A 22,975-nucleotide genomic window follows, 5' to 3' on the forward strand; every position below is an offset into this window, starting at 1 on the left:
GGAGGGTGGGCGTCCGCAGCGGGGAGGGTGGGCGTCCGCAGCGGGGAGGGTGGGCGTCCGCAGCGGGGAGGGTGGGCGTCCGCAGCGGGGAGGGTGGGCGTCCGCAGCGGGGAGGGTGGGCGTCCGCAGCGGGGAGGGTGGGCGTCCGCAGCGGGGAGGGTGGGCGTCCGCAGCGGGGAGGGTGGGCGTCCGCAGCGGGGAGGGTGGGCGTCCGCAGCGGGGAGGGTGGGCGTCCGCAGCGGGGAGGGTGGGCGTCCGCAGCGGGGAGGGTGGGCGTCCGCAGCGGGGAGGGTGGGCGTCCGCAGCGGGGAGGGTGGGCGTCCGCAGCGGGGAGGGTGGGCGTCCGCAGCGGGGAGGGTGGGCGTCCGCAGCGGGGAGGGTGGGCGTCCGCAGCGGGGAGGGTGGGCGTCCGCAGCGGGGAGGGTGGGCGTCCGCAGCGGGGAGGGTGGGCGTCCGCAGCGGGGCTGTCAACAGCCTACTAACTGCTAGGCACCTGAAAGCTGCTAGCAGCTTTGCCTGAGCTGCTTTCAGGTGCAAGAGGGGATTCTTGGAGCAGGATATTATACCTACAGGAGAAGGGTTGGGTAGGTAAACCTCCTGGCTGGGTTCTCCACTTTCAGGTGGCCACCCGACAGCCACATAGGAGTATAATAGGCTGCTTCGGGTATTGTGTGCACCTGAAAGTGGCTTTTATTAGGGTGGGAAAGGCTGCTTTTATACTGTCAAGTTCCTGCCGTTTTTGCTGATTGACTGCATCAGCCATATGAATAACAATAGCGGCCAGGAACATCCATGCATATGAATGCCCTTCTTCCCCAGCTTGTTTCTGCTGATTTAGCTTGGCAGCATGACCAATCCCATTTTAGGGCTTCTATCCCTGCTGGTTCATTGTCCTGGGTGTCGCTTTAGCGATCTCTGTCCGCGTCTGCTGCAGCGCGATGTGCCAGCCCAATCTCCACAATTGTGGGCTGCCACAACTGCAACTGTAGAGCCAGTAGGAAGGGTCATTGAAATTCAAGTCAGGCACACTACTATCTCTTTTGCAGACTTTGCAGTACTCTCACTTTTCTTGACATCCTCTTTTTCCTCTCTGGGTTTTTCAGAAATATCTACAATTTATGAAACTTCTGTCTCAGAGTTTATGTCACTTGCAATAGGAGCACCACATTCTGCTCCCCCAGTGCTGGTTTCAACAAGTATACAATCTTGTTGTATACTCTTCTTGATTTGCTTCCTGTGTACGCAGGTATTTCACGAAATTCCCCCTCTTGTCCCCAACAGAATCCAAATTGGTATACTTGTTATTGAAGGGACTTGCCACAGTGGTGCCCTCTCCTGCCTGCCCATTCCATTTTCCTTTCCATCTCCTGACTCCTGCCTCCTAGGTGTGATAGTATCCCTGTAACTCCTGTCTATCACCCACTCTGCCTCTCAAATGATCTGGAGTTTATCTAACTCCAGCTCCAATTCTTTAACTTGGCTTGTCAGGAGTTGCAGCTGAATGCACTTCTTGGAGATGAAGTCATCAGGATACTGCTGGCTTCCGCATTAACCCACATTCAGCAAGAGGAATAGTCCCCTGCCTTGACTGCCATTCCCACTGTTTACAACTGGAGGAATGAAATATATGGTATCCAATACCTGCCCTTACCTGTGCCTGCCTGCTGAATCCTTTTTGTTCCTTGAAAAGGGTCACTTTCTTATTCAGCTCCTACTATCCCTCACCTCTTTGTTCTCGCTGAAATCTGTTGAGACAAAGTCTTAGAACTGTGACTCTGCCAACTCTAACGATGACTGTTCCCTTGCTCTTTAACAACTACAATTTAGCATTCAACCATCATCCCCTAAAAACAGATCAGTAAACTCCTGAACATCTCCTCCACAATCTCCATCAATACTGGAGTGCCACAGGGCTGATACCATAGTAGTGTGTTGTATAAAGAAAGGTGATGAGTCTGCATACAGGAGGGAGATTGAAAATTTGGCTGAATGGTGCACCAACAACAACCTTGCACTCAGTGTCACCAAAACTAAAGAGCTGGTTGTTGACTTCAGGAAGGAAAACCAGAGGTATACAGTCCAGTGATCATTGGGGGAATCAGAGGTGGAGAGGGAAGTTCTTGGGAGTCACTATCTCAGAGGATCTTTCCTAGACCCAACACATTAATGGCATCATGAGGAAAGCATGTCAGTGCCTCTACTTCAGGAGTTATTAGAAGTCTGGTATGACACTAGAAACACTGGCAAATTTCTACAGATGTGTGGTGGAAAGTTGCTGACTGGCTAAATCACAGTCTGGTATGGGGACACCAATACCTCTGAGTGTAAAACCCTCCAAAATGTAGTGGATACAGCCCAGGACATCAGGCAAAATGCTCGCACTATCGAGAAGATCTGCAGGGAATGGTGCTGTCAGAGAGCAGCAGCAGTCATCATAGATCCACACTACCCAATGTTCTCATCAGGAAAGAAGTTTTAAGTACCAAAAACACAAACACACCACCAGGTTCAGGAACAGCTGCTACCCCTCCACCATCAGACCCCTCAACAACAAACTCAATCAAGGACTCTTACTTTTGCACTTCATTGATTTTTAAAAAATTCTCTGCGTTGCACAGTCAGTTTGTTTACATTCATTATCTGTTTACAGTTCTTTATTTGTTTACATGTATAGGCCATGTACAGTTTTTTTTGCACTACTAATAAGTGGTAATTCTACCTCATCCACAGTAAAAAGAATCTCAGGGTTATATGTACAGTACTCTGACAATAAATCTGAAATTAATTCCTAATATTCAGATGCTAAGCAAACTAATGGTCAACACGTATGCTTTTGAGATATCAGAAATGGTAAAATTAAATGTCAGTGTAGGCAGTGAGTAGGAAACTGAGGGAATGGTAGATAGAATGATGGAACACTACAGCACAGAAATGAGTGTCATGAGCCCAGAGGACCCCAAAACCCAGCAGCAATATAAATTCACCAAGACAAATGGTTACTTAAACAAGTTACTTTTAATTATCTTTAAAGATGAAATCAAGAGCAAAGTCTAACTTATTACTATTAACAACTCCCTTCTAATTCTAAGCACGTGTGAATGTAATATGTAAATGTTTAGAAAAGTTTTTTGATTCACAATCCAATCTCACTTCTCACTCCTCCAAGTTCACTGGTATCAGGAAATTCTTAAACTGTGCACAGAATTTAACATTTATGAATCTTCATCAGGCTTTGGAGTTTGAAAGGTAAATTGTTACCACTCAGGAAGGTTCTTGTTGCTTTTCAGAGAGAGTCATTGCTCATTGGACACCCACAACTGATCCCTTCCGATCAGCCACTTCAGTGTCTTACTGAAGTACCTTGCCCCATCAGGGTTTTCCAGATGATAACCTCTTTCTTTCAGCTCACAACAGAGTTCCTTTTCTGTTTCCCTTAATTCAAGTGAAACATTATACAGCCAGCCATCTCTTGTACAGACTACAAGGGCTTTGACCAGGCTGAACTAAGAACTCACATCCTGTCTTCAAAATGGGGCTTTTCCACAAGCTTGCCAGCTTGTCATGTTCCAGTCCCAGCTGAACTGTAGAACTCAATTTTCTCTCTCTCTCTTTCTCTCTCTCTCTCTCTCTGAGAAAAATAACCACATGACCCTCTTAGAACAGCCAACTGCACTCAGACAAAATGCAGCTCCGGACTCAATCTTCTGAGTTTGTTCATCTGTTGCTTTCCAAAACAATAATCCATTACTCCACAGCATGTCCAATTAACACCTACTTGCGAAGTCCTTATAGGCATTCTTCAAAGATTTTGCAAAGGCACACGGAACCTGAACTGTCTGGCTTGAGCAGAGCTCTGGCATTTTAAATGTGATCTGTTTTGAAGTGTTTGTTTGTGACCTACACTAAATAAAACTGCCTCAATTTATCTCCTTTTGAATCATATCTATATACAATATAAAATATAACATAATTGATCACACAGCCCAGGCTATCTTGAGTGTGCAGAACTATTATTCTGCCTTGTTCCATTGACCTGCACCTAGTCTATAAGCACCCCTTACTCCTCCCATCCTTTCTTTTTAAATGTCAAAATTGAGCCCGCATAGATGAGCTGTGAAAGGAGGAGAGGCTGGGGGGTTTCCGTGGGTGGAATGCAGTGAGCCGTTTAAAAATTGCTGGTTACAGACAGTGAGAGGGGGGATGGGGCCTGTCGTAATCCATTATGGCAATCTTAAGGTGGCATTGGAAGTCCAGTCCCAGTAGCACGTCAGCATAAAGCTGCAGCATCACAAGGAGTTTAATGTTTTCGTAGTCTGTGCCCCATAACGTCAGAGTCCATACACAGTAACTGTGGACATCTGCTGTTTGGGACCTTGAGGCCAAGGAGTCTTTGTGGTTTACTGGCCTTACTGCAAGGGAGTAGGGCTGCATCATGTCAGGGTGGATGAAGTTCTCTGTCGAACAGGCAGCTTGTCACGTGGCGATGACCCCGATATCCATCATTGAGTTGGTGAGGGCTCCCCTGGTCTAGTGTGATAGAAGCCACTACTGAGTCGCTCTCAGATTCTGTAGATGCTGTGGAGTGTTTGGGCATTCTGTTCCAAGATAGCAGCCCCCATTGGTCCACATGTGGTGTTGCTGGATTGGGAAGATGGCAATGTCCCAGATGGCTGCCCCCACAGTTCGCATGAGGCACTGCCAGGTTGAGGAGATGGCAATCTCCAAGATAGTGTCCTCCACGTGGCACTATTCGGTTTGGAGGATGACCTGGATTTACACACTTTGGCATAGTGTCCCTTTCTTCCTGAAGTCAGCACAAACTGCATCTTCCGGCAGGCAGCGTTTTCTCAGGTATTTTAACAGGTACTTTAATAAAATTGATGCACCATCAATAACTTAGAAGGCTAGAAGTTGTAGAGAAACTTATAGTCTTTTATTAACTACAGAATGAATGTACACCCATGCTGGTCGACTGCCCTGAAATGAGGAGTGAGTTGTGGCACAATTGCCTTTATTCAGGGGCCAGTAGGAGGAGCCTTAGGCACAGTCATCAAGGGATGTGTCCTAGCACATCCAAACATACACAGTGGTTTACCAGATTAGTCAGGCCTCATTCGCACTTATTCAGGAAGATCATGGTACAAAACAAATATAAATACAGAGGAGGGACACCTCTGATTGCGTAGTAATTATACTATAGTAGGTTCGTGTAGTGCTATCAATCAACCACAATACTTGTGATTAATAGACTTTAATCATCTTAAGACATCAATGCATCTCATATGTTAATGGCCCAGTTCCAAGGCAGGTACTGAGGGAAGAATTTGGGTGTAACAGCCTTTATGGGGATTTCCAGGAGGGAGGACTCACAGGTGCAGGGTGCGGGCCAGCCCATACAATACATACTTACAGACAGTCCTAATAGCCATACAGTGGTTCCACTACGGTTCAATCATTAATTTGATCATCTGAATCTTTGAACTCTTTCTGTCCTGCCTTTCCTTTAAGCAAAGTAATATTTTCAGTGAATTGCTGGACATCATATTCTGTATCAAATGAGTTTATAAAGTCTTTCAGAGTAATTTTAAAATTTCACCGTAGAGTTTATGAAAAGAGATAAGATTTTCATAACCAGTCTTGTTACACGTTACTTAACATTTGCAATATCTTGAATCTACATGAAGATTTTGGTAGAAACATGGCTGAATGGTCCACTGTCATCTGAATAAAGATGTTTTGTGTCTGGGATAATATCCATAAATTTGCACTTGCAAGCTTGGTGCACCATTGTGTATCAGCTCTATCAGGATATGGTCACCTGTACCAAAATGGAATTCAGTTAGGAGAGCTACTTGTTTCTTACTTTGAAAGTCAGACTAAATCTATTTCTTTTTCATTGCTCCTGGATTACAACAATTCCTAAAATGAGGATGGTAATTCATAGTCTACAAATCTGCCCTCAGAAACAAGAACATGAATTTGACTATATTCTATATTAGATTCTATATTTTCCTTTATGTACCTTGGCCAATGAAAGCATCCCAGCTTTTTTGTTCATGCAGACTTGGGGTATAATTATAAATGATTAGAGGTTGATATGAACTGGTGTCAGCTTGATAGTTGCTTTGGAACCAATTGGTGGGCCCTACTGACGACAGATAGACGACAGATGCAGGCAACTGCACTTTTCACTCGGATGAATTTGTGGTGTTTTGACTGTCTCAATTGCATCCAAGGTGGTGATAAATCCTGAATGCAATGTTGTGAAATAGGAAAATAATTTAACAGTTTGGCTCACTATTTTTAAGTTCAAGAAATATTTTTTTTATTGAAGCTATTAAGATTGTTTACTTAGAAAATAACAATATGTCACATTTGCTTAACTGATGCAGGTTGGAGCTAATTACTGTTTAATATTAATTTTATCAGATCAAAAATTTGGTGATTTAAAGGACAGATAAATTAGTTGCCATGAGAATACTAAGAATTGTGACTGTTCATCAAAAGCATAAACAAATGCAATGGCTTAGAATGACCATTTTAGCAGAGGAATTTTTCTTGCCTTTCATCAGTGCAAGACATACTGATTTGCCTCCTTCCGGCTATGAATTGCAGTCACAGAGTTGAAGATGCTTAAGAGATATCTTTATGAATCAGATTCCCTGAAGAAAACCTGTTAAGAATTTAGACTGTGATACATGATATAAACCAGACATTAAAATTATTGGTGGTGATATAAACAGATATGCTTGAATTCGTATGACTTTTTCTGTATTTTTTTTTGAAGTGAGCATCAACTTGTTTAAAGGAATGTTTGATTAAAATTTACAAGGTGTGGAATATCATTGGTAAATTAACAGATTAACTGACATCACTTGCGGTTATGTCTAGCTTTTTGTATGTTGTTCTGGAAAGCATTTTTACCAAACGTGTATATCCAGATTGTGTTGCAAAACTAATGTCTTTTAATATTGCCTTTTGTTGTTGGTGTGTAAATCTTCAGCATCTTGTGGGGAAATTGGCCACGTACTTGACTAAACTGAATTATTGAGCGCTTAGCTTCGTGAAATGAAAGCTCACCCTCAATCTTTCTTGTGAGATTCCTGAAAATGTTGCATTTGTAAATTAATTGCTAATTAAATTTGATGCAGGAAATTAGGTTTGCCAGATAACTGTGTAAGTGGGTGGTTAATGTTCCTGCAAATCCATTCAACCTCTGCAGCCCAGAAAAAGAATAATTTGAAGTGTGGTCTCTCATTTGAATTATTCCAAAAGAATCATGAAATCAATCTTTTTCTGATTTTTTTCCCCCTTGTAATTCAAGCATCATTTCCTCTACATACTCTAAAAGTCCTAATTTAATTTTAATTCCATCTATTTCCTTATCTATCTTCATTTCTATTTCTTCTTCCAGCCCTTGAATCTTAGTGGTAGGGGAAACAGACCAATTTAATTATTTCAAAAAGAAAAAAAAGTGCAGAGTTCAGAAACGGGCAATACAGATGAAAGAGCTGGTGGTAGTCAACAGGTCAGGGAAAAGAGAGAGAAGCAGAATTAATGTTTCAGGTTGTTGATCTTTCATCAGATTATTTCCTCGTTGATTAATGTCTCTGGTTTTCCTTTTGCTCTTCTCATTATCTTAGACTTCAAGAAACTGTGAAAGGCATTTTGAGTTGAAACTACCCAGCATATAATCCAACAGATGCTTGATTCTTCTGAAAACTGGTCAGTAGTGTACTTAAATCAAAAGCAACAATTGATGGTTCCCCTCAATGATTTACTAAGTTCATTGCACTGAACCATAGAAATTTTTAATACTCAGTTTGGAGGTTATGTGGAAGAATGGTCACAACAATTGACCTCAGTTCTCTGAGCTTGAGAGGAATGAACTTGAAGCTTGAGCTCCTTCTTGCTATTTGATTTACATGGATAGCGTAAACACATTTGAGCATACAAGTTAGGAGCAGGATGTGATTATTCATTCCCTCAAAGATACTTCACCATTTAGTAGGATCATGACTGATTTGATTGTAACCGTAACATCACAGCTAAAGTAACCTTTCATCCTCTATTCCTTATCAAGAATCTTCCTCTGCCGTAGAAATATTCAGAAAATGCTATCTTGAGGATCATGGAACGTGATTGATGTAAACTAGAGTTAAATAGCTTTCTTTTTTTCTCTCGTCCATTTAGATGAAAAATCAAACTGACTGATGCAACATTGCTGGGGTTCAGTTCGAACTTGACTAGCAGTGGAATAGATAAGAAAGATTGTTTCTTCTCATTTGACTACTTTATTATGGCAACTCCGAGACTGTATTGAGTTGGAAGGGAGAAGTCTCCACTAGGTGCTTTTCAAAGTAAAAGCAGAAAATGAAATGATTAATGCAACAAAGAGAATAGAAAAAGACAAAGGAAATAAAGGAATTTTGAAGGAAATTGGATTTGTAGAGAAACAAATTGCACCTCACTGAATATTCACAAGCAATTATATTTTATGGCAATAACTTTTTGAAATTCTGTCATTGTGCAACAGATTGTGCAGCTCCTAGTTTCTACAGGGTAAATGTGACAAACAGAAAAATTACTTTTGTGGTGGAGTATCATGAATTTTGGAGGTGTGATTTGTGCTGATCAAATTAAAAACTGGAGTGCATTTTGTAGATCGTACAGGCAACATTTCAAGGGAAGAGAATGTATATTTAAAGTGGTGTTTGAGGTATTAGTCAAGCAGGCTGATTTTTTTTTTTCCTCTGCATCCCAACGTCCCCTGATGTTCCATCCAGTCTGTATCTGAGGATGATGTGTGTGCTGCCTTCAGGAGAGTGAATCCAAGGAAAACATTTGGCCAGGATGGAATACCTGGCCAAGTGTTAAAATTTTGCTGACCAACTTACCAATGTATTCTTCAACATCTCACTCCAGCAGGGTGTGATTCTCACCTGTTTCAAACTGACTTCATTCATACTGGTGCCCAAGAAGGGTGTAAAAACCTGCTTTAATGACTGTCAACCAGCAGCACTTACATCAACAGTGATGAAGTGTTTTGAAAGGTTGGTGTTGATCCACATCAGCTCCTGTCTGAGAGTGACACAGCTATGTTCCAGTTCGCCTATTATAGCAACAGGTCTATGACGGATGTCATCTCACTGACTCTATACAAAGCTCTAGAACACTTGGACAGTAAAGAACCGGTTAGAACCATGGAACACTGCAGCAGAGAAACAGGCTCCTTCGGCTCTTCTAGTCTGTGCTGGACCTTTTTATTTGCCTAGTCTCACTGACCTTCACCCATTCCATTGCCTTCATACCTCTCCTGTCCATGAACCTGTCTAAATTCTTCCTAAATGTTAAAATTAAGCCCACATTCACCACTTTAGCTGGCAACTAATTCCACACTCCCACCACTCTCTGTGTGAAAATGTTCCCCCTAAACCTTTCCCCTTTCACTCTTAACCCATGTCCTCTGGTTTGTATCTCACCTACCCTTATCTACATTTACTCATCTATCCTCCTTATATTTTAAATACCTCTATCAAATCTTCCCTCATTCTTCTATGTTCCAGGGAATAAAGTCCTAACATGTTTAACCTTTCCTGAAGTCCGGGCAATATCCTAGCAAATTATCCCTGCATCCTTTCTATCTTATTGAAATATTTAGGTGGCCAAAACTGCACACAATATTCCAAATTTGGCCTCACCAATGTCTTATACAACTTTAGCATAACATCCCAACTCCTATAATCATCAATATGCTTTTGGCATATTTATGAAGACCAATATGCCAAAAGCTCTCTTACAAACCTATCCACTTGTGATGCCACTTTCAGGGAATTATGTATCTGTACTTCCAGATCCCTCTGTTCTATCGCACTCCTCAGCATTTACCGTTTATGTCTTAACTCAATTTGTCCTTCCAAAATGCAACACCTCACACTTGTCTGCATTAATTCTATCTGGCATTTTCCCAGCTGGTCCAGATCCCTCGGCAAGCTTTGAAAACCTTCTTCGCTGTCCACCTCCAATCTTAGTGTCATCTGCAAACTTGCTGATCTAATTTACCATACTATCATCCAGATCATTGATATTGATGACAAACAACAATAGTCCCAGCACTGATCCCTGAGGCACACCATTAGTCACAGGCGTCCAGTCTGTGAAACAATCATCCACCACTATTCTCTGGCTTCTCCCATCCAGCCATTATCAAATCTAGTTCACTACTTCACCATGAATGCTTATCGACTGAACCTTCCTGACGAACCTCCATGTGGGACCTTTCAAAGGCCCTTCTAAAGTCTATATAGACAACTTCCACAGCCTTTCCTTCATCAACTTTCCTAGTAACCTTCTTGAAAAACTCTGAAATTTGTTAAACACATCAATATTTGTTTGTTTGCCACAAAAAACTAATAAAGCGAGAAGTATTCTATGAGTAAATTAACAGGTTATCTCTAACATTCACGTAGCCATGTGAAGAGCACATGAAAAAAAAGATCAATTAGCATCAAGCAAGGGCAGTCCTGATGGCTGTGAGAAAGAAACTGTTTTTAAGCCTGTTGGTGCATGCCCACACTCTTAAGCCTTCTCCCCAATGGGAAGAGAGAGGAGAGTGTGTCTGGGGTATGATGGGTCATTCAGTTTGTATTTTGTCCTTGCCAAGTAGTGGGTGGAGTCCATAGTTGGGGGAGGGAAGTTTGGGTTCTGTTCTGAGCTGTATTCATTACCTTCTGAAGTGAAAGAAGAAACTCTGCAGACACTGTGATTTTAGTAAATACTCAAAAGCGCTGGAGAAATCAGTGATGTGCCTGGTATCACCCAGTGCTGTAACTCATGGTGTCGCACCCCTCCCCCAACCAGACTATACAGAATCCTTTGTAATGTTATGTGTACTAATGTTACTTGTAAATCGTAATAACCATAATATTTTAGCGAAAACACCAGAAAAGTTGACAAAAGCAATGATTTTAAAAACACGAGCAGTAATGAAAACAACAGCGCATGCTTGTAGCATATGCAGACAAAACCACATGATTCAAAGTGTCATTGTAATTGGTTAATAATGACAGCTCTGACCAGAGCACATTAGAGGGTTCAAAAAGTAAATTGGCATAGAGTTTTCGCCTTGTACGTTTATTGATATGTGCAAATTGGGCTTATGAAAATTTTTTTTTGTTGTTACAAATAACTACAGGGCTATATTTATTAAAAATTCATAAATTTCTGCTGAAACACTGCATAAAAATTTTATAGACAGTAATTTTGGTGCCATCTCCTCTGATGGTGTCACCCGGTGTAGTCCGCACCCCCCCCCACCCCCCGTGACACCAGTGAGAGAAACTGAACAGGTTCTGCAGCGTCCTGAGGAGGTAAATACATATAACCAATGATTTTGGCCTGAGCCCTTTGTCAAGGGAAGACAAAGCTTGGCAAAGGGCTCAGGCCTGAAATGTTGGCTTCTCCAGTACGTTTTTTATTTATTACCTTATGTAAGTGCTGAGCTTGATAAATACATTTATTTGTCCCTCAAAAACCACACTCTGATGCATCCAACAAGTATGTGTTTGATGGTGCACCTGTAGAAGTTGTTGAAGGACAAGGGAATCATGCTGAACTTTCTTAGTCTTAAAAGAAAATAGAGACATTGATATACTTCACTGACCTTCCTGCTGATGTGTTTCTTTCAAGTCACATCACTGGAGATGCTTGTTCCTAACAATTTGAAACTATCTACTCTTTCTACTTCAGCACCATCAATATGGACAGGGGTATAGACTCTGCCCCTCATCTGAGGTCAGTGGTCATCTTCATCTCATTGAGATTGAGAGAATTTTTTTTAAATCTTGCCATCCTTCTTCTGTATTCGATCTCATTGTAATTTGATACCTGGCCCACCACAGTGGCATTGTGGACAAATTTGAAGATCGAGTTGGAACAGTAATGTGTTGTATAGTCATGGGTGCAGAAGGAGTATAGTTAAGGACTGAGTATGCATCCTTGAAGAGCTCTTGTGTTGAGTGTGATCATGGAGGGAATATTGTTACCCATCTTCACTTATTACAATCTCTGAGACAGGAAGTCAGGGATCAAGTTGCCAAGGGGTTGCTGAAGCCTCAATCCTGAAGTTTGGGTGGAGTCTGCTGGTTACTATGGTATTGAAAGCAGAGCTGTGGTCTCAGAACTGTAGTCAAATATAGGTGTCATATGCATCCAGGGCCAATGTGAAGGCAAGAGAGATGGCATCTGTTGCAAATCTGTTTGATCAATAGGTAGATTGAAGTGGATCGAGGCTGGCTGGGAGGCTAGAGCAGATGTGAGCCATGACTAGCCTCTCCAAGCACTGCATGATGATGGATGTTAATGGCACAGCTCGATAGTCATTTAGTTGCCTGTAATCTGTGTCCATGGTTACCCATACTGTAAGTACCTTGTCTGGGAATACAAGACCTCTCTTGTTGGCCCAGAGATACAAGGATCAAGCAGCAAGATCTTGAATGGTGCACAAGTGAAATCCTGTCTGAGAAATAGCCCAGAAAGCATTGACACCTCGCCATTCTGAAGTTGTTTGATAGCCATTCTCAATAATATTTAAAGGTTAATAATAAAAAAATTAAGCACTTATCATTAAAAGTATTAAATAAAAGAAATGTGCTTCCCTTTATTTTCTTCTTCAGAGCCTCATTGAAATCAGTGAGGTCGATGATCCAGCAGAGAAAACCTTGCATAGAATGCAAGACCTGATACCTCAGCATTAATGCTGGGGAATCTCATAAAGATAGAGTTCTGCCATAGAAATAACAGATAATGGCCTTGGCAGTAAAGCCCAGACTTAGATCATTAAAAAAAAAAACTGGTTAGCATTGGAATTTGAGAGAATATTGAAATGAATACACTGAACAATAAATGTCACTATTTTGTGATATCAATGTATGGTCCCGAACTTGCTGGCTGTGAGGTATGTGCTCGTCCTTTCTTTAGGAAACATCAGGATATACCTGAAAAATCTGGGGAAATAGCTTTTGAAGCTATCATTTCTCATCTGAATACTGTTTTAGTAGATTTACATTTCTGATGTAAGTTATCGACATATTTGGGCCAGACAATCAATTTTCATTAAAGCTTCAAAGGATTCTTCTCAGTAGCTTGTTGACAAATAATATCCTTTTGTTCTATACCCAAGTGAATTTGATCTTCTTCGTATCTAACTATGTTGAGTTTCAGCTGAATATCTTTTGAGAACTTATCAACAAAATAAACATTAGAAATAGTGGTATCCTTTTCCTTTAATCTCAACATTCCATTATCTTCTACATTTTTGATATTAAATCACACAAAGATATGAATTGATTAGGCTACAGAACATTCCAGATCAGCTTTGTCAGAAACAATGAAATGTTAGAGCAATATGATATGATGGAAATTGATGAATGAATGGTTAACATATACAAATCGATAAGGAATGTCAGTCCACCATGGAAAGATCAAGCCAACTTGAACACATAACAGCTGAGATTTGGATAATCTAATGAGAAAATTCAGACAATCTGTGGAAGGGAAGGGGTGTGGAGAAAAATGAGAAACTCTTAACTAGAAATGTACAACTATCCAAAATTTAATAATCTTCTGAAAAAGTCTTTGACATCTTGGCTTCAAAAGATGTCTTTTGTTTGAGCTTGGTTATGCTGAATGTTAACCCAGTAAAGTAAATCAATTTTTGCAGTTTTCTCTAATCTAAAGAATCAGCCTTACCTTTATAAATATGTTTTTCAGCTAAAATCTCCAAATTCTCCACACCCTTTCCACTGCAGTTATATATTTTCTATAATGTATTGTAATGAACTTTCTGCTGTACTTGAGCTGTGATATGAATGAAGGGACAGGTTTTGAGGAGATCTTTGAAATGTAGATGGTTGAGAATTCAGTGGCTATACTAGATAATAGATCAGGCACTCAATGGATTATGCCCAATAATCCAGGTTTGGAAGGGTGAAAGAAGAAAATAGAACATGGGTCTGTGGGAGAATGAGGTGGTGAGGGCATTTGTAAACAAGGCCGAACATTTTGAAAATAATCCACTGCAAACCAGTGAGCACAGCAGTGAATTAAACATTGTACATGCAAGAATCAGAAAAGATAAATAACTTCTAGAATTCTTGAATTCCCATACCACATCTTAAAATAACCTCCATCACGCCAGAAACATTCTATATTTATGAATATGGATATTTAGATCTTAGGAAGTGTCAGTGGTTGTCATGGAATATACTGAATGCATACATTAGTCTTGGATGAGGAATATTTAGGATATATTCATCTCTGTTAACATCATCTAAAGTCTTAAGCCACTTTCTGGTGGCCAGAATACCCGACTGTAAAGCCGCTTAAAATACCCGAATGTGGCTGTCGGGTGTCCACCTTGGAGCAGAGAACCCGGCTCCAAGGAGCACTTAACTCCAGCTCGGAGCATTCCCCATGGCACCTGAACACAGCAGTGACTACGGCCACAGTCCACAGGAAATATCATCGCTTCCTTATAATGATCATGGCGCTAGGTATGAATGTAACTACAGATACCCATAAGTCATTAATTGGCTTATCTCGTGTGTTAATCCTCCGATCATAATGAACTGTTGCTGTAACATAGGAGAAGGAGCGAATTTTTACGATTACAATTGAAAAAAGTCTAACTTTGTTATTGTGTATATCTGGGTGCATGATAGCGCAAGCATGTATAATATCACAAACACGTGAAGGAAACTTGAACTGAACTTCCAAAAGTCAGACTGAAATTGTAGTCAAATTCTGCTCTTATTATGTTTGTAATTGGGAAAAACAAGTCTCCATGTTTTGAATCCAGTTGCACATTTGTCTCTTTTTGATTGGTTTGCTAGAAATGCCACCCCTGCTCCCTGAAACAGTCCACAGGGCTGTCCAGAATAAAGTGTTTAAAATGTTTTTAAATGTATTTATTACTTGATCTTAGTTTGATTTGCTCAGCGAGCTTTTGTGAAACTTCGCTTGTTGCAGTTGGAACATTGCTATTTCCACTACACTTTGGTTAAATGGGCCTGTAGCATTAAAGTACATTCCACGATCAATGTATATCCACTACAGTCAACTTTACCATCCTGGTACAAGCTTAGTTTTTTTTTTGGGTCTTCACCAGAAGAATAAAATGAGTTAGTGCAAATTTAAGGGAAGGTTTTTTTGCACTTAAAAAGTAAATATGTATCGTTTGGAATACATATGAACCGCTTCCTGGATCGTGTTTAGGACAACAGTTTGGTAATATCTGAAGCTCCAACACCAATTTGTTTATCTTCCTTGGTCACTTGGGGGGCTTTGGTGAGAGGTTGATCTCGCCCAGAGTTTTGGACATGGTGGATTTCAGTGGACTGGTTCAGATTAATTCACCAACAGCCACTCAAGGAAGGAAAAGCACACAAAGATGGAATTCAAGCAGCACTGTGGAAACATTAAAAATATATATGCATAATTGCCTTCAGGGAAACAATTAACAGAAAGTGCTGTATCGACCCTGCGGGACAGGCAGCATCTGTACGGAGAGGAAATGTCAACGTTTAGGGTTTGCGACTCTTCTAGAGAACATCATCGATGATTTGACTGAATTGACAAGAACTATCAACCGCATATATGTGTGGGCAGCCCTCTTACCTGCGAGTCAAAAGGTTAAAGGTTTTAATACCACCCGTGCATGTAATCTGGCAGGTATAACAAGGAAGTGATGACATGGTGCCTCATTATCTGTGGACTTGATAGTTCAAACTTCTATTTCGAAGAATGGCGGTGAGTTTTCTGCAGCACCTTGGCCAACCCCGCGTTCGTTCGGACGCGGCTCTCCCTTCAGCCGGCATGTTCAGGTGACAGAAAGGAGTCTTCTCCGCGGCCACCTGAACGTCCCAGCTGCACCCCCCCAGCCGTGTCTGCCGGCGCATTATCTACATCCGAGCACCTGGAAGCGGCTTTACTTTAGTGCATACTCCTTCGAAAGACTGGAAATGTGTTGCTAGTGCTATGGGGAAAAGTTTGATTAAAAAATAACTGTCACTGTAGCTGGTTCAGTGAGTGTAAATACTTGCAGCAAACACAATATCAGCACTATTCCTGTTTCTTCTGATATACAGATTCTCATTATTACAGATTCTTCCATTTTGGAGGAAAAGATCCAAGTTTCCAATATCATACTGCTAATAATTTTTGTTTTCCACCCTTTGCTAAAACATTGGTATGATTATGGAAGGAATTGCATTCTTCCCACAATATTTTTTAAAGTTGTTAAGTCAAACAATATCATAATATCGAAAGTGTCATTTTGATAGTACAGTATCAAATATTTCTACTGTGTTGTACTTTGTAAACTCCCAAAGGAACACAGAATGCAATCTTGTTGTAAAAAAAAAGTAATGGATCAGTAATCAGTTATTTTTCTGGTGTGAAATGTGATGACAGTCATTTGTGAATTATTTTGTTTTGCTGTGGAATTTATTTGTTCATGGGATCTGAACGTCCCAGCTGCACCCCCCCAGCCGTGTCTGCCGGCGCATTATCTACATCCGAGCACCTGGAAGCGGCTTTACTTTAGTGCATACTCCTTCGAAAGACTGGAAATGTGTTGCTAGTGCTATGGGGAAAAGTTTGATTAAAAAATAACTGTCACTGTAGCTGGCGTTTGCAGTGCCACCATTTACTGTCCATCTCTCATTGCCCTGAACTGATGAGGCTGTGGAGAATATTGTAAAACAATATTCTGTCATTCTAGTTTAAAATACAAGAGTGCTTGAGAATTTCAGCGGCACCTGCAGGATCCATAGGAGGCCCCAAGCCCCTTGTCGAGGTATGAGCAGAAAGGAGGCAGGTGTTTCAATAAAAAGATAGGGGAGGAAGGAAGAAGAACAGGGGAGGAGCACAGGCCAACCAGCAAGAGGTCATAGGTGGCTATGTGACCCCATTCTGGGAGCAGATGCGGCGGAGACTAAGGAATTGAGAGAAAGGAATAAATTTCTTACAGGGGATAGGGTGTAAAGAGGTGTTGTCGAAATAACTGTGGAAGTTGGTGGGTAGAAATATCTGCAGAGAATATTGCTGGGCTTGGAGTTGCATGTAAACAAGACTGGGCCATGAGCAGGCAGATTTCTTTCTCTGAATATCATTAGTGGATGTGATTTTAAAAAATAACTTATCTGATCGTTTCCTTGTTATTGGTTACTCACATATTTATTTGATCATTTGAATTTAAACCTTGGTGTGGCAACTCGAGAATTTAACCAAACTTCAAATCACTGTGGTGGAAATTGGGTATTGGTCCAGTACTTGGGCTTCATTTATCCCTGGACACATGAAGACACCAGAGTCTACAGGATGACAACATTGTATATACTATGTTCCTTTGGGAGGATTACAGGAGAACTCTGACCATATTGACCTGGGAACAAACAAACTAGACACTTTGGAACCAAGTTTATCTTCTTTGCACTTAGTCACATGGGACCCCGATCTGAGAAGTTCCTTACTTCCATTCCATTTCATCCTTACTTCCACTCCATTCCATTACATGGCATCAGCACCCCACTAACTCAATCATTTAGCCTTGACTGTTCAATCTCCCACCCCCAAGGAGACCCAGACAGAGGCTTCAGTCTTGAATAACAATGTTCCCATACCTGTCAACAATGATTTTATCCCCATATTGACAAGATGCAGTGAAAGTAAGTCTCCTCTAGCAGTCACATCATCACCCAGGTCTCCAATACAACCTTTTTTCCATTGAAATAGAATGTAGATGAATAGAGCACAGAAATAGATCCTTTGGTCTACATGTATGTGAGGAAGTAGATGCCCAAATTAAGCTGAAGTTATATACAATACATATCCCTCTAATCCCTGCATGTTCACAAGTCTATCTACAAACACCATTGTTTCTGCTTCCATCTATCTGCTTCCCCAGTACCCTTGGCAGACAGTTCCAAGCACCTACACTCTCTGTGTATCCTTTTTTTAAAAAAAAAATCACATACATCTCCTTGAAAGCACCCCTCCCCAGCCATCACATTAGATACATGCCCTCTAGTATGTGATATTTTTACCCTGGGAGGAAGATTTTGACTACCTACCCTATCAATCCCTCTCATTATAAATTATGCTCAGAGAGAAGAAAATCTACTTCAGTATATTCTTCTCGATAATTCCCTCTAATTCAGGCCATGTCATTGTAGGATAACACACTATGTGCCAGGGTTTATCCCACAACTGTCATGTATCATCCAATTCTCTGTGGCATTTTCCCCCTCAGTCACAGTGATGGCACAAGACAGACGCCTTCCTTCTGTACCCCCTCCCGCCCTGACCACAGTGACAATGCAGCACGGATGCCTACAATCACAATGACAACATAAGACCGAGCCACCTCTCTCATCTACATTTCCCCTGCCCCTCTCCTGCCACCATCAACCTAAGTCCTGTCAGGTAAGACATACACAGTAAATGGTAGGGGACTGAGGATTGTGGTAGAAAAGAGGGATCAGGTACATAATTCCCCAACAGTGGTGTCATAGGGTTGTAAAGAGAGTATTGAGTAGAGGAGTTGGGATGTTATGATAAAATTGTACAAGACATTGGTGAGGCTAAATTTGGAGTATTGTGCACGATTTTGGTCACCTAATGACAGGAGAGATATCAATTGGATAGAAAGAATGCAGAGAAGATTTACTTGGATGTTGCCTGGACTTGAGGAACTGAGTTACAGGGATCAGACTTCATTCCCTGGAGCATAGAAGAATGAGGGGAGATTTGATAGGAGTATTTATAATTATGAGGGTGATAGGCAGAGTAAATGCAGATAGGCTTTTTCCACTGAGGGTAGGTGAGATACAAACCAGAGCACATGGGTTACGAGTGAGAGGAGAAAAGTTTAGGGGGAAACTTCTTCCACAGAGAGTAGTGGGAGGGTGGAAGAGCTGCTAGATGAAGTGGCGAATCCAGGCTCAATTTCAACATTTCAGAAGAATTTGGATAGGTACGTAGATTTGAAGGTTATGGAGGGCTATGGTGAGGGTGCAGGTCAGTGGGACTTGGGAAAATAATAGTTTGGCATGGACTAGAAGGGCCTGTTTCCCTACTGTGTTATTCTATGGTTCTATTGCATAAGTATATATGGTATATTTCCCTAAATACATTATTTAAAAAAAAAATTAATGAAAAGAGAGAGAAAAATGTGAATGGTTCATTAACCATCCAGAAATCTGATGGCAGAGGGGAAGAAGTTGTTTTTGTAGTGCTAGGCATTCTTCTTTAGGCTCTTGTACCTCCTTTCTGATGGTAACAGAGAGAAAAGGCCTGGGTGGTGAGTGTTCTTGATGATAGAGGCTGTTTTCTTGTGCATTGGCACCTTCATACCAGCCCAGTCAGAAATTTGCAAGTCTCTTCAAACTCCTAACAAAATATAGCTGCTGGTGAGCCTTTCATCTGCATGAAAGGATAAGTCTTTCATGATTTATAGATAGGCCCCAGGATAGATCTTCAGGAAATTTGGCACATAGGCATTTGAAGTTCTTTAACTTCTCCACTGCTGACTCCTCGATGAGGACTGGGTTGTGTTCTCCTAATTTCCCCTTCCTGAAGTCCACAATCAGTTCCTTAGCTTTACCAATGTTGAATGCAAGGCTGCTGTTGTGGTACCACTCAACTAGCTAATCCTTCTCACTCCTGAGTGCTATCTCATTGCACAGAAGTGTCATTGGCAAATTTGTGGATGGCATTTGAATTGTGCCTAGCCTCACAGTCATGGGTGTAGAGCAGTTGGCTAAGCACACAACCTTTAGGTCCACCTGAGTTGGTTGTCAGTGAGGAGGAGACATTGTTACCAATGTATAGTGACTTGTGGTCTTCTGATGAGGAAGTCAAGGATCCAGATGCAGAGGGAGGAGCAGAGACCCAGTTTTTGGACCTTTCTGACCAGTACTGAGGGGATGATGGTGTTGAAAACTGAGCTGTAGTCTATGAAAAGCAGCCTGATGTACATGTTGCTGTTGTCTAGGTAATCCCGGGCTGAGAGGAAAGCCAGTGAGATTGTATTTGCTGTGGAACAATTGTGGCTGAGGCAAATTGAAGTGGGGCCAAGTCTTTACTTAGATACAAGTTAATTCTAGCCATGACCACCCTTTCAAAGTATTTCATTACAGTAGATGGGAGTGCACTGGGCAATATTCATGGAGGTATCTCACTCATCAGTGATGAAATGATAACCTGACTTGCTGAGCACCTACAGTGTGTTCCATTTTTTCATGTGATCCTAGTTAACAAAAAAAGTTAGCAATCAGGAAATGTTCTTACTCAGTTGTCTAATTAAAACAAAGCAACTTATTTCAACAGAACAGGGATATCATCAAACTGATCTTCTAGTAGATCAGTAGGCCCACCTGACCCCAGGCCATTGCTGATATGTTGGAGGCTCTTGGGCAGGGCATATGTATCCTGTGGGTTATAATGATGCACATTTCTGATGCTATTTATCTTGTATGTAATGGACTCCACAGTTTTATTTCTGCATGTCTTCAGGTTGTAGAGCTTATTTTTTTCTGTAGCATCTGAGTCTGGGAGTCAACCTGATGGAAGTATATTAAATTATGATAGGCATGAGTAGGATAGGCACTTTTAGCAGGATGTAAATATCAGATATGAGAGGGCACAGGTAAGAGGGAGAAAAGTGGATATGTGAGGCAATTTTTTTTTTACACACAAGAAATTATAGGTGCCTGGAATTCACTGCCAGGGAGGTGGTAGAAGCTGATCCAATAATAACGTTTAAGAGTCATTTCGAGAGAAGGACAATCAGGCACCCAAGAGAAGGATAGGAACCATGTGCATGCAAATAGAATTTATTTAGATTGACATTGTGATCAGCGCAGAATTAACCCATGTGACCAATTAACCGATTTACCCCATATGTGGGAGATGCAGTTGGTGTAGTGGTTAGGGCAATGCCTTTACAGTGCCAGCATTCAGAACCGGGGTTCAAAACCTGAGCTATCTGTGCGTTCCCAGTGTCTGCGTGGGTTTTTCCCTGGGGCTCTGGCTTCCTCCCACTGTTCAAAACATACTGGTGGTGTAGGTTAATTGGGTGTAAACTAAGCAACACAGACTCGTGGGCCGAAATGGCCTATCAATGTGCTGTATGTTTAAATTTAATAAATAGCATCGTGCTACTGACAACACTAACTGTGCTGCCCACTGCACTAACCATGGGTGAAGGGCTTGTTCCTGAGTTGCTCTGCTTTTTTTAGTTCCATATAATTCTGTTTGTTTATTTCATAAATGTATGCATATTTATTGAATAGCCCAGACCTATGAAATTAGCTATCACTGTCCAGTGAAACCTTGATTTTATGCACCCCGATTTAACATGAATTTGAATATAACACAATGAGTCATTAGTCTCTGCAGTCAGTTTGATAAGTGTAGAGAAGTGCTGGGAGAAAGGTCTGGGGCCAGCCTTTTCAACATGCCAATCCACCACAGAATGTGATGATGACAAGCCAGATTTATATGGCTTCACAGAGGAAGATGTGCATGAGGACAGAGAAGCTGTCTGCATGGAGCAAAGAAGAGCTACACCAGTGATACTCTGTCAATGCTGAACACCCAACATATGAGCCCCTGACAAGCGCCGAGATCATCCATAACATAACTGTAGCACCGGTGGAGGCAAGTGTACCGGTTCTTGAACCAGAAGAAGATTATACTGAAGAGCTCCACCCCAACCCCAAAAGTGTCTGAGGCCATTGAACACCTCGAGGCTAGTCTCCATTGGCTAGAAACCAAAGAGGTGGACCACATAAAAATCTTCCAACTCAGAAGCAGCCAGCAACATGCTACATTCAAACAAGGAACACTCGATCACTTTTTAAAGAAATAAATTGCATATGTGTCATCACGAAAAAAAGTGGGGTTCAAGAAAAATCAGCATTTTCAAGAGCATTCGAGAATATTATCAATCATGACACTTTATGGACCTCAAGGAAAGCATTATAATAGGATCGCACAGAAACACAGAATTATTTCCTGGGTAGTCATAGTAAAAATGGCATTATTCATCCCTGACATAGAAGTAGAGAGGTTAGGGAAGCGAAAATGAAGATGGAAAAAGGTATAAATGATGAGAACTGGAGCAAAAATTGAACTGAAAGAACTTTGCAGGTCAGGCAGCATCTATGTAGGCAAATTAATTATGGACATTTTAGGCAGAGATCCTGCAGCAGAACCCAGTGTGGAAGGAAGGGAGCCGGTAATGGAAGTGGAGACAAAGGTGTGAGATTTGGTTGAACCTCGTGGGGGTGGGGATGATTGGCAGATGGGGTCAGGTGGAGAAGGAGAGGAAAGGACACTGGCAGAGACTGATAGATGGAGGGGGAGGGATGTTGAGCAAGGTGGGACAGTGAATAGGAAAGATTAATCGAGGAAGAAACCCCGGCCATTAGCTATGTGGTTAATGGGCAATCAAAGTTAGGTGGGGGAGGATAAAGTCTAGGTTAACTGGGGAAGAGGGAAAGAGTTGGAAAAGGTTAACAAAGGAGAGGCCCAAATGAACATGAAGAAGTGGGAAAGGAACATGGGGGAAGGGAGGGTAGATGGGGGTGGTTACCTGATATTGAAAAATTTCATGTTCAAACCAATGGGCTGCAGATGGCATCGGACAAACTGGTCAGTGGGGAAATTGTAAGGTTTGAAATGACATTCAACTAGAAACTCAAGATGGCCATTGTGGACAGAGTGCAAGTGCTCTGCAAAATGGTTGCCTGGTCTACACTTGGCCTTGCCAATGTAGAAGAGACCAGTTCCTAAACACTAGGTGAATATACCAGGCTTGTGAGGTACATGTGAATCTTTACCTCATTAGGAATTGTTTGAGTCCCTGGGTGTTGGTGAGGGAGGAGGTGCAGAGACAAATGGAGCACATCCT

General features: G+C 41.6%; 1 protein-coding gene across 8 annotated transcripts in view; it reads left to right on the forward strand.

Moving 5' to 3' along the window:
* Positions 1-22,975, forward strand: part of inpp4b (inositol polyphosphate-4-phosphatase type II B) — a 269,882-nt gene that overhangs the window by 49,740 nt on the left and 197,167 nt on the right. For 5 of the 8 annotated variants that reach the window (XM_069925288.1, XM_069925289.1, XM_069925296.1 and 2 more), the window contains exon 2: positions 7,644-7,725. The exons of the other annotated variants lie outside the window; for them this stretch is intronic. In XM_069925288.1, coding sequence (XP_069781389.1) covers positions 7,703-7,725 — 23 coding nt within the window. In that variant the 5' untranslated portion in view covers positions 7,644-7,702. The remainder of the gene's footprint in view (positions 1-7,643; positions 7,726-22,975) is intronic. 8 annotated transcript variants of the gene reach the window in all.

The sequence above is a fragment of the Narcine bancroftii genome, chromosome 3 (genome assembly GCF_036971445.1).
Source record: "Narcine bancroftii isolate sNarBan1 chromosome 3, sNarBan1.hap1, whole genome shotgun sequence".
NCBI classification, from domain to species: Eukaryota; Metazoa; Chordata; class Chondrichthyes; order Torpediniformes; family Narcinidae; genus Narcine; species Narcine bancroftii.